Source organism: Ornithorhynchus anatinus, chromosome 8 (assembly GCF_004115215.2).
Source record: "Ornithorhynchus anatinus isolate Pmale09 chromosome 8, mOrnAna1.pri.v4, whole genome shotgun sequence".
In the NCBI taxonomy this organism is placed as follows: Eukaryota; Metazoa; Chordata; class Mammalia; order Monotremata; family Ornithorhynchidae; genus Ornithorhynchus; species Ornithorhynchus anatinus.
The window spans coordinates 42472043-42484915 of record NC_041735.1 but is presented as its reverse complement, the minus strand read 5'-3'; the positions used below and the strand labels follow the sequence as shown (position 1 = coordinate 42484915).

The window sequence follows — 12873 nt, the reverse complement described above, 5'->3', positions numbered from 1 at the left end:
TCATATCAACAAATTGCTTTTCACACCAAGACTACCAAGACACTAAATGGACTGCTAAACCAGTTTATTGCTCAAGAAGCTTTTCTTTAAATCCATTTTTTTGTTGTTGAATTTGAAATTATTTTCCTCGTTACCACTTTGTTTTTATATCCAAATGAAAAACATTTATTATCCATCACTGGCACTGAATCTTTAGAAGTCTAGGCTTAAATTCCAAATGCCATTGCTTTTATTCTTCCTAGGAAAATAAATGACATAGTTCAAATGCAAACTTAGTTGCTTATACTATTTCAAAAATTGTATTTTAGCTTATAAAATATCCTCATCTATCTACAAGTTCTGAACACCATAAATTAATTATTAGTCATTTTCCTAGGGTAATGCAAAGGAGACTGGTCCCATCCAACATTTTTTGGGGGAGAAATCTGACTGGTTTTCCTGGTTTCAAGGACTTGAGACTCCAATGTCATTTCAGTTTTGGAACGATTCCATGTGCTGGTTTACAGGAGGTGTTGTCTAAAAAATGATTTTATTTTTGTCTGCTTTAGTCGAAATGGATAGCCTTTCAGAACTATCCCAGCAAGGTGCCAACCATGTCAACTTTGGCCAACAGCCTGTCCCAGGGAACACAGCTGAACAGCCTCCATCCCCTGTACAGCTCTCTCATAGCAGCCAGCCATCCGTTCGGACTCCTCTTCCAAACCTACATCCTGGACTCGTATCTACTCCTATTAGTCCTCAGCTGGTAAATCAACAGCTGGTAATGGCCCAGTTGCTAAACCAGCAGTATGCAGTGAATAGACTTTTAGCCCAGCAGTCCTTAAACCAACAGTACTTGAACCACCCTCCTCCTGTCAGTAGATCTATGAACAAGCCGTTGGAGCAGCAGGTTTCAACCAACACAGAGGTGTCTTCCGAAATCTACCAGTGGGTGCGCGATGAATTGAAACGAGCAGGAATCTCCCAGGCAGTATTTGCACGTGTGGCTTTTAACAGAACTCAGGTTAGTATTTTCTTTTTTTATTTATGAAAGATGCTATTCTTCCTCAGACTTCGACACCTCTTCTCCCTTCTCTCCCCTCATTCTTAACTGTTACCTTCTGTATTCGCATGAAAGAAGCCACCTGTATTTGTTTGTATATCCTATCTGTGCCCTGCTTGACTTTGTATACAGATAGTAAAATGATCAACCATTGATAGCCATTCCTCCAGTGCCTAAAAAGCCTTCATCATTCCTTTCCTTCCATTTTACCATCCACATTGATTTTCTTCACAGCTTTGAGGAGAGGAAAACAAAAGCTATGACAGTGCCCTTCATGAATCCTTTGTAAAAATCGCCTGGCTTCGGCAAAGCACGAGCATTGCTTTATCGTTCATACAATTTTGATGTCATGTATTCACAGACATGGCAAAAGAATCTGGCATTACTTGTGCTACGTTGGAGTCTCTTAGATATCAAATCCCAAACCTTTTCCTATATTTCGGGGTAAACTATTTCTTCTTGGAATGAATCCAGTGTGTTTTCTTACACTAACTAAACCAGGAAGGAAGATGGAACATAAAGTTAATTGGAAACAGCAGAATGAATTCTTCCTAATAAGTCCTGTTAAAAAGATATAAGATGGTGACATTACTGCAGGAAAGTTTAGTTTGTGACCTTCTTAACCAGGAGAATCAGGTTTATCTCCTCTGACTCTCTAATATTCTTTCTAAATTAGTGTTGACATGCTTTGAATTTCGTTCTGAATTATTCTTAATCTGACCAATGCCAAAATTCAGTTTTCAAATGGCATAAGAAATTTACGTTAAAACTCATTCATTGGCAGAGGAGTTGTAACCAACAGAATTACAAAAATCATATCTTCTTTTTAGTTCACTTAGATTTTTAACTTATAATAATTTGTTCAATGGGTCAATTAGACTCACTTTTTTAAAAGATTTAAAATCACCTAGTAATTTGTTGTTTATGTCCATATTGATAAAATCCAATGATGGCATGGTTTAAGAACATTATCTTCTTGCTATTATCATTATCAGCTGTCTTTTCTAAGTACTCACCTGAATACAAAGCTCATCAGTAGCATAGAATCCAAAGATGGAGCTTGTTTTCAGAAGGCATAAATTTGCCAAGATATTTATATTTTGTGGCTTAGTGGAAAGATCATAAGACTGGGGAACAGGAGACCTAACCTCTAATCCCAGCATTGCCATTTTTCTGCTGTTAGATCTGGGCAACTCACTAACTTTTCTGGGCCTCCGTTTTTTCATCTGTAAAATGGTGATTAAATACTTCTCTCTCTTTAGATTTTAAGTCCCAAACTCAGCTCCAAGATTAACTTGGTGACACAACACAGAAGGGAGAATCAATTAAATCATTCGTACTTTTGAATGCTTACTGTGTGCAGAGCATTGTACTTAGCTTCTGGAGAGAGTACAATATAATAATAATAATAATAATAATGTTGGTATTTGTTAAGCGCTTACTATGTGCCGAGCACTGTTCTAAGCGCTGGGGTAGACATAGGGGAATCAGGTTGTCCCACGTGGGGCTCACAGTCTTAATCCCCATTTTACAGATGAGGGAACTGAGGCACAGAGAAGTTAAGTGACTTGCCCACAGTCACACAGCCGACAAGTGGCAGAGCTGGGATTCGAACTCATGAGCCCTGACTCCAAAGCCCATGCTCTTTCCACTGAGCCACGCTGCTTCTCTATATAAGGGAGTTAGTAGACACGTTTCCCCGCCCACAAAGAGCTCAAGGTCTAGAGAACCAGCCATAATTTCAGGAAGCAATCTAAAACTTTAATGTGACAAAATCTCTTTTGTTGTCCCTTCGTTTGATCCCTAAATCATCAGGTGAAGAGAATAATGGAATATGAAAGTTGTGGGGAGAAAAGTGTAGGAAGGTAGTTTACATTTAAAAGAGAGAAAGTGGTGATGTGTAGAGTAATCTGCAGACTAACAACTGGGAGTTAGGGAAAGACAAAGATGGCTGCACTAGGACAGTTTAATGGAGGTGGGAAGTGGTGACTTGCAGCGGATTCTTAGAGTGGGAAGAGAGAAGAGTTTCTTCTCGTTCTGGTCATGGAGAACAACTGGTTGGCATCTTCATAAACATCTTTCAAGTATTTGATGATTGGTAAAGACATCAATCGATCAATCATATTTATTGAGTACTTACTGCATGCTGAGCACTGTACAAAGTGCTTGGGAGAGCAAAGTATAAAAACAGCTGGTAGACACATTCCCTGCTATGCTTTGTGAAAGTGTTTTATAAGATTGAGAAATACACTCCCTTCTCCCAACTTCCCTCCATATCCTCTCTGCTCCTGCATAAACTATTTTTTTTAATTACAAAAAGTGATGGACGGAAATGGGTTTTCTGAGTGCGGAGGTTTTCAGGGACATAGCTATAGTAAAGGCTTTGCTATCCAGAATGCTTGGGGGAATGATGGGAGATACCAATTAGTCGAAGATTTGGTTATCTAATTTTGAGCATCACTCCCAGCCACTATTCTCTGGAGAGGGTTTTGTTTAGGTTTTACAGAAGGCTAGTCAGAATGGCATTACTGGGGGGCGGAAGAGCCCTATTGGGAGTCTAACAGAATCCTGGTTTGCTTCCATTCAGGTCACCCATTCTCCCCTAACATGACTTGCATTCTTGGGGAATTCTGTATTAAGGAAAACTCGTATTGTAGTACTCACTCATCCAGGCACATGTGCACAGACATTTCTTCCGACACCGTGTTGCACTGTATCCAAACAGTCGTGTTGTCCAAAGAATATCCTACAATACCCTCACCGCATTCTAACCAAATCACATGGTGAAAACATGCGTTATGGCAGAGCTGAGTGTACTTGATGTGATGTAGCACCTGGAACTCCTCAAGGAGAACTGATGGCTAATCAATCAGCTTAACAAAACACTTTGCTGCTTGCCTTCCCTGCCCTGCCCAGCAAAGTCTCATTAAGAAGACTCCCTGGAGAGTTTATGCAAAAGGTTTCAGCAGAACAGTGTGCAGACTTTATCAGCCTTTGCTTCCTACCACTAGAGGAAGACTCAAGTATATTCTGACACTGGAGGCTGGGTCAGGGATGCGGGATTGCTACGGTTTTCCCAGATAGTTACCAGATAGCACAGTTTTTACTGTATTTTGCTCTTTGCAGTCTCTTTCTCCCTCTCACAAACTGTAAACACAAGTTGAACAATCTAGTCACTGACTTTTATGAGTGTACAGTTGATAGCATCTCTGTGGCCAAATATATATACTTCCCTGAAGTACATATGTACCCAACAAACATCTGTAGAAGCATACACAACAAAAGGGCAAGCATATTTTGTGTATTGGCAAGGAAAGAGGGCAGAGCCTGCACATGTTAATGTAGAGTGCAATCCAGAAATCATCACTACTTAGCCCAGTTTCAATTTGGGTACTATTGCTAGAGCCATTTAAGGTTTATTTGTCCTACCTACCACGGGATCACCTTCCCATAATCCCATAGGTGTGGATTGGAGTTGGGGGAAGAATGGAAGCAAATAGGATTTTCAGTGTGCTTTTAACATTTTTGAAAAAAATAACCTTGCATCGTTAATGTCAGAAAAAAGTGATTATTTTGTTGAGAGTAGAAATCTGTTATAGTTAGTTCTGATCACTTACTATTAGTCACATTAACTGCTGTTTTTTTGCACTTGGGTAATTCTAAAGGAGATTCAATTTTGAGTCTCCATTGCTTATAGGAAGATAGTCTTCAATTAAGGACTGGGTTTTGGCTGTGTTTGAAACATTATTTTTAAAAAGTTGTAACAGTAAAAACATATTGCTATGTATATAGTAGCACCTCTATTAAGGAGTGCAGACATTGCTTTTGCACATGTAAGCATACATATGTTTGGATGATCACACTAAAACACAGCTGCATTTTTAATGATTAGACATTCATATGAATCCATGTAGTGTGTTTATTTCAAAGTGAGTGAATTTCAATAAAAACAGGTGCAGAGTTTTAGTGTACACTGTTAGTTCAGGGTACTAAAACATACTAATACATATGTATATTTGAGCTTTGCACAGTTAAATCTCTTGGCACATTTGTGTGGGCTTATAATTATTTGATTACTTTTTTCAACGATATTGTTAAAAACAATCCATAAACTATGTAAGCACAAATGTAAAGTTACTGACTTTCAGATCACAGGAATTGTTTCTATTTGGGAATTGGGAATACCCATGTTTTTACTTAGGTAGTTCCACCCAATGGAGTATTAGAGCATACAACTACAACTTAAAATGGAATAAAACTGTAACATGTATGCACGGATTTCCATTTGTAGTTGGAAATATAACCTTAAATTTCATGCACTTCATGAAACCCATGGTCACAAAATCAATCAATGATATTTATTGTTTGCTGAGTTGAGAGAGAGCCCTCTACTAAGTAATTGAGAAAGTTTAATGAAGACAGGTGATAGACACATTCACTGCCCACCAGGAGCTTACTATATTCTTAAAAGTTTCTTCTAAGTCATAAGAAAATCTCTATTTAGGAAGCCTCCTTTAAGTATGATTGCCATCAGTGTTCATTAGATAGGAAAGCTTTTTTTTAGTATTGAGTTGTAGGAAGCCTTTCTTTCAAGATAATTATTTTTCTTTCATTTTAGTTTAAGATGTCACAAACTTGGAAGAACATTAGGTATAGTAACGTTTTCTGTAATGGTTTTTATGAAACCTGGAGTTTACTCTGATCACTTTCTCAGGCCTTTTTCTTTTTTCTTCTGTCTTTGGCACACTTTATTTTCCAGTAAAATGAAGAATGAAGATGGATTATTCAAAACTGATAACAGTAATGGACCATCATGTAATGTTTTATTGAATTTGAGTTCTGTAAATTATGTGGTGGAGGGAAATTTGCCTGCTTAAGTATAACAGAAATTGCCAGTGTGTTCATATAACTCTTTACAGTGTAATTTAAGAAAAAGCACACTATCCATATCACTATTGAATAAAAGGTAAAAAGGTGCTATTACACTGTCATGACAGCTCTCCTTTTGCTACTAAGCAACACAGATAGATGTGTCTGCTTGCAATGTACTTGGCAAATATCCAGGTTAGTGGGTGGAGTTAGGAAAAGTGATCTTTCACCTGGGCATTTGACTTTAAAATTCACCTCCTGTGGAAGCAGGTAGCACTGAAAGCTGTCCTATTTAGTTTGGGGGGAGCTTTCAGAAAAATTGTGTTTTCCTTCCAAGGGCTTTGAACTTCCATGGGGCTGATAAAAATCTATCTGAATCAGTGATTACATTCAAAGAGGAGACAAACTGGGGGCCAGACAGGCTATATCTTTCTGATTGGCAGACACTTTCATTTATCTACTATTTTAAAGAATTCATAATTAGTTTTTGAAAGCACTGATAATATTTATTGAACATTTTTGTGCAATTACTAATGAATTCTACTTGCGGTGACTTGTAAACTCCTCTGGGGGAAGGGAAACCTGCTTAGCAGTACTTCATTTTTGCTAAAGGAAATTTAGAACTTTAATTTTTCAGTCATGAAGCTAGCCCTGTAAGAAAGTTCTGCATTTCCATAAAACAAAACTAAATCAGAAGGCCAGAGTTACATTTTGACAAATACCTGTGGTATTGGGCTATACTGAGGCTAAATCTATATTAGCTAGGTATACCATATGCTTCCCTATCTAAGTAAAAATACTCTTTTTACTTTGAGTTGCTTTTTTTTCCCCAAGGACTTTATGAGAAGTAGTGTAGTCTAGTGAAGAGAAAGTGGGATTTGGTGTCAGAAGTACCTGGGTTAATCCCAGCTCTGCCACTTGTCTGCTGTGTGACCTTGGGCAAGTCACTTAACTTCTCTGTGGTTCAGTTACCTCATCTGAAAAATGAGAATAGTGTGATCCCCATATGGGTCGTGGATCGTGTCCAACCTGATTAGTTACCCTAGCTAGCACTTAGTACAGTATCTGGCACATAGTAAGTGCTTAACAAACACCATTTTTAAAAAAGCCCAAAACATTTACAACAATTATCTCATGCATTCCAAAGAAATACTATTATAGCAGTCCTGAACTTATGAAATTTCAAGTTGGGTCAATCAGCACTTTGAAGGTTTCTAAATTTACACTCTTGTTTCAGCCTTTACAACATGTCGGTTGTGACTCTAACACCAGTCTCCTTAAATTCACCAACTCTGGTGGGTTAGGGGGAGGTGGGACAAACGGAAGTAACAAAAAAGTGGGAAAACAATCTCAAAAGTCATGGTGGAGGGTGAAAAGAAAGGAGAAAGTTCAAAGAGATCAGAACAAGAACAAGATGGGCAGGGAGAAGTGAGGGAGGTTACTAGACAGAGTACCTAGGTAAGGTCAACAATTCAGTTTTACCTCTGATGAAATAAAATTCAAGTACCCTATTGTGGAGCTTCTCTGAATCAGTATAAATGTATTAATTTGGCTGAATTATAATTTGACGTGAGTATTCTGTTCTGGATAATTTTGGCAAAAAATGGATATTTAACGTTGCTTCAGGAACCGCCCCCTCCCCCCCAATTAATAAAATTGTTCCTACGAGAATTGATTTTTGACTTGCAACATTTCAATTTGTCACAGTTTTCAGAATCCAGCTGTGTCATTATTCCAAAGAAGGCTTGGATTCCCATTTTACAGTTGACACCAAGGTTATAAGCCTTGTCCAAGTTCACACAGCAGGCTAGTTGCAGATCTGGAACTAGAAACAGGTTTCCTGATTTCCAGGTCAATGCTCTTTCCACTAGATTATGTTCCTCCCCTGAGTTTAAGAACATAAAATTACTACTTCACAAAGTAAAGTGGAATGGAGAACTATTATTATTGACTGCAAAAAGTATTATGGGGTCGCCTCCATCTATTTATTAGCATTTTTTTCCAATTTTCATTTTCAGTACGTAGGGCAACTTGACTGACCTTTGGACAGTTCTATGTAGCATACCAAAATTTTGTAGAGCTTAATTTATTAGCTCCTCCCTCTAGGCGGTAAGCTAGTTGTGGCAGTGAATATGTCTACCAATTCTGCTATGTTGTTCTCTCTCAATCACTAAGTACAGTGCTGCACACACAGTAAGCGCTCAGTAAATACAATTAACTTTTGAGGAATTTTTAATGAGTGGAGGTCTCAGGTAGTGGTAACTCACCAATATTTGTAGTTGGAATCTGACATTATTTGCAGTCTCTCCATAAAGAGTCAAGCCCCGGGACATGCTGTTTTCAAGAATTTACACACCGATATCCAAAAACACTGTACTGAATAGCCCGTAACATTTTTCCCACTTTATAAAGGATAATTTCAGATAGTATTTTGATTCAGTGGCTAAATCAGCACAAACTAAAATGACACAAAGGGTCGCAAATACAGCTTCATAGTCTCATAGCAACAATCATGCTATTGTGATGTTAACATCTTTAAGTGGCCTGAAATGTTTTCAAAATAGTTTAAGACTATCTTGACTCAGACCATTTTGAGTAAATATTTTAGCTTTTTGCACGTTTCCACCAGGGGGCATTACCCCATTGAAGTAATGGGTGAATTAATAAGTTGGACTCTCTACCCTTCCTTCCCTACAACTGTTTTCCTAGTTCACAGGCTGCAAGAATGTGTTCAACTCCAACAACATTTCAGTAAAAGTAAATCATTTAGTCTGTGAGCTAATTAAAATGAATCAAATAATGTCTCCCCTAAAGCATTGGCCAATTAAAATAGAAACCACTGAGAGTTTAACCAAACTCTAGCCTCCAAAACAGCCTGCTAGATGGGGAATCATAAAATCTGATACTTCTTGTAATGTATACAGAGAAAAGATCTGGGGAAATCTTGAAGCAGATAGAGGGAGAGCCATTGATGTCTCTTCTTGCTTTTTTCCTTTGATGCTTTTTCCTTTCTTTTCCCAGTCTACCTCAAGCAAAACAATCATTCACTGAAGTATACGTTAGTAAATATCAGAAAATGTGGTCACAGATGGGTGGCCTAATATCCAGGTTTAAGAATTCCAAATAGAATTCCTTGCAAGTTGACTATATCATTACAATAGAATAATTTCATTAATTTACTGGCATGGTAGTATCTTCTGAAGTTTCATGTAACTTCTCAGTTACATATTGAAAATAAGGCCTACCAAAGAGAACTTAGTATGTACTGATTGTCAACAATGTTCCCAGTATGAGCTTATTTTCTTTATTTAGTATGTGTATATATTTCTTTTCAGACCCACATCCATGATATCTAGCATCCTTGAGGTGTTTTGGTCAGTTAATGCTCATGTCTATGTTTCTATTTTTCTATGAAATGGCCCAAATCCTATACTTTAGTTGAGCATAGCATATGAATTTGGAACATGGGTATCAAGACAGACATTTTATTGATTTTTTTTGTGTGTGTGGAGGGGACTGAACTGTACTGATTATTAAAATGCAAAGTACCAGCATTGGGAGTAAAAATATTTGGGTGATAATTTCAATCCCATTTGTTCATGTATCCCAAATTTTGGAAATGTTTTGTGTTATTTCGAATGGCATGTCTAAATGCACAGGTTACAACAGAATGACATTTTTAATTTATTGACAAAATTATCATCCAAAGTCTAATGCAACTTCTAAATGAAGTACTATTTTATATCCAATCATTATGGCTAATGTGTATGGTTCTACTGTGATAAAAATTTTTCTCAACATAAATCCAAAATGCACATACAAATTAAATATACAGTAGGCATGCCATAAGATGAGCACTAGCTGGGAGTAATATATACAGTCCTTGAATTATAGATTTCACATGGGCATTATTCTTTTCGTGCCATCTTACCTCTCCCCAGTTGTTATATTTTCTCAATCTGAAAGCTTTTTCAGAGCCAGTGGAAAACAGTGGAAAGTTAAAGTTTGCTGGTGAAAGTATTTTTTCAGGTACACAAGTTCTCTCTGAACACATTTTAATAGAAAAGGGTTTAGGGTGGTTTTTGTTTTGGTGGGGTTTTTTTTTTTTGCAAGGGCCAGGAAAAATGATATGATGAACATCTGTGGTCCCTTACAGATGCTGCCACAGAGTCTAACAACTATTATCTTCTGAGCAGCATTTCAGAAGCTGTCGTTCAAGCTTTCTGAAAAAGAAGTAAATTTTGTAACTGGTAATTACAACTCCTTCGATATAAAGGATAGAGTATGTCAAAAGGCAGATGAACAAAATTGTGTTCACGTTTAACCTTTTCCATTGTTCAGTATTTTCTTTTAATATATTGGGGAGAAGCCCACAATCTTGAGAGATTTATTCAAGACTTTTAAGGATAATTTGTTGCAGAAGTACTTTCAAAAAAACTATCATAAAATGCCATCAGTCATATAATTTTTTTTTAATAGACAAAATGGTTTTCTTGATGTCATTAATGTAATTTATTTAAGAGTCAGGTAAACTGCATAATGTAAGGAAACAAGATAAATGTTTTTTCATTAACATTCTATCATACAATTTTACAGTCATGGAAGAGCAATTTTATATTTTTACATTAAAACTGTGACTTCTGTAGTTGAAACTGCCAGCTCTACACATCTTGGTTTCTAATGTAGCAGAATACCTTAAAAGTATTTGGGGTGTAAGTGTAATTTTCCTTTGTAAATTGAAAAGTCCAATTGGTGTTGATTAGGTTTAGATAATTTGAGGTGCAAGATATGGAAATATTATTACACATGACTTTTAATTAAGCAGGGGTTTGAGAATATGATATATTAAAAATGCATTCTTATTCTTAAGTACCTAGAAATAGCTTTTTTTTAAGATTGATCTTAGGATTTTCTGAAGCTTTAGTTTAACAAGCTTGAGAACTATACAATCTATTACTACTGCACGGTGTAGATTTCACTTAATCTTAAATCTCGAGATTGTCTCACAGTAAAAGATTTCATGGCAAGTTAAGTCACTAAAAGGAAAGAGACCAATTAGGCAGAATCAGTTTATGTTGTATGTAAAGCAGATGCTTAATAAAATTAAGAATACAATTGGGGCTCTCTTCTACACTACCTAAATTGTCACTAATATATTCCTCTGTAGAATTAATGTCTCTGTTCTTTTTCTAAACACAGTGGAAAAGAAAAAAGGAATTATTAGCAGTGGCTTGATAGAGTGCATTTTACAGAAGATGACACAAGTTAACTCTTTTTCATTCTTCTCCCTTAGGGCTTGCTCTCAGAAATTCTCCGAAAGGAAGAAGACCCCAAGACTGCTTCACAGTCTTTGCTGGTAAACCTTCGGGCTATGCAAAACTTCTTGCAGTTGCCAGAAGCTGAACGAGACCGAATTTACCAGGATGAAAGGGAAAGGAGTTTGAATGCCGCCTCTGCTATGGGCCCAGCACCTCTGATCAGCACACCGCCTAGCCGTCCTCCACAGGTAAAATAGTTTTTTGCTCCTTAGAAATCCCTGACACACATCTTCTTAATTATTATAGTCTCCACAGCAGCTTCTTAGGGCAAGATTCCCAACCTTTCCAACCCATAAAGTTGCTTAGCAGGAGAGTCTGGCTCCAAACCACTAATTCTAGCACATACCACAAATTAGTTGGAGAAACAAAAAAAATGAATGCATTACATTATTCTGTGCTCTGAGTTTTTTGGACGAAAGGTAGAATTTAAAGAAAATATTGTAGTTATTACTATTAAGTTAAATATTTTAAACTTAAGACAAAGTAATAAATTTGATTTTATTCCTGCAACTTTAGATCCATAGTTTCTTAGTAGTAACAAAAAAAGGAATAATTCTATTTGTATTTATGCTTTCCAATCCAAACTGCAGCTGGTACCAATTACACATCATCTCATTTGTAATCTTTCATAATTAAGTTTAATACAGTCCTTGAAAGCAGCTTTAAATGGGGGCTATAAAGAATTCTGTCCATTTTCTCGGAATTGGACACAGTTTATATTTCAGTTAAGTTCTTTGCACTGATGAGGAAAAAAGTAGGTTTCAGGTAACTTTGTCCCTGCATCTGTTAATTTCCTATGTACCATATTTTAATCTTCAATTCATCAGGTAATTTTCATGTGGGGAAAAGTATAGATGATGGTGTTATTTCTAATTTTAATTTACATCATTATCTCAATAATAGAAAAATTTAACACTTATGAATTGCCTACAGGTAATAAATGCATATTGCGATACAAATGTAACCTCTCTTTTTGATGCTTATGGTCTAAAAAGAGAGAGATAAATTCATTGCATAAAATACATACATTGAACTCAATCAAACAATGGTATTCAGTGCTTACTGTGTGAAGAGCACTCTAATGAGAGTTTAGGAGAGTAAAATACAATAGAGTTGCTAGTCACCTTTCTTTTCACAAGGAACTTAAGGGGTAGAGGAGAAGGCTTCAGTGTGACAGAATCTCAAAAATTAATTAACACATACGGTAAATGAAAGTTTGTAGAACTAGTAATAGTGCTTTTACTAAGTGTCTAAGATGTATTAAGTTCTGGGATTCAAAATACAGGGTAATTAGACACAAGTGACTAACCATCTAAGAATGATGGGCAGGGGTGGGACTGAAGGTTGATGACAGACATATAAGGAAAGATGAAACAATAACATCACACAAGCAATATAAAAGACAGTGACAGTGATAACTATGACAAAAGCAGCGAGAATTGTAGCTAGAGGAACAGTCTAGTGGAAAGAGCCCGGGCTTCGGAGTCAGATGGACCTGGCTTCTAATCCTGGCTCCGCCACTTGTCTGCTATGTCACCATGGGCAAGTTGCTTAACTTCTCTGGGCCTCAGTGACCTCATCTGTAAAATGAGGATAAAACTTGTGAGCACCAGGTGAGACATGGAGTGTGTCCAACCTGATTAG

The 12873-nt window shown here is 36.9% G+C and overlaps 1 protein-coding gene across 8 annotated transcripts in view; it reads left to right on the top strand.

Moving 5' to 3' along the window:
* SATB1 (SATB homeobox 1) overlaps positions 1 to 12873 on the top strand; it is a 103026-nt gene that overhangs the window by 50981 nt on the left and 39172 nt on the right. For all 8 annotated transcript variants that reach the window (XM_029071305.2, XM_029071304.2, XM_007667433.4 and 5 more), the window contains exons 7-8: positions 549 to 1003; positions 11205 to 11417. In XM_029071305.2, coding sequence (XP_028927138.1) covers positions 549 to 1003; positions 11205 to 11417 — 668 coding nt within the window. The remainder of the gene's footprint in view (positions 1 to 548; positions 1004 to 11204; positions 11418 to 12873) is intronic.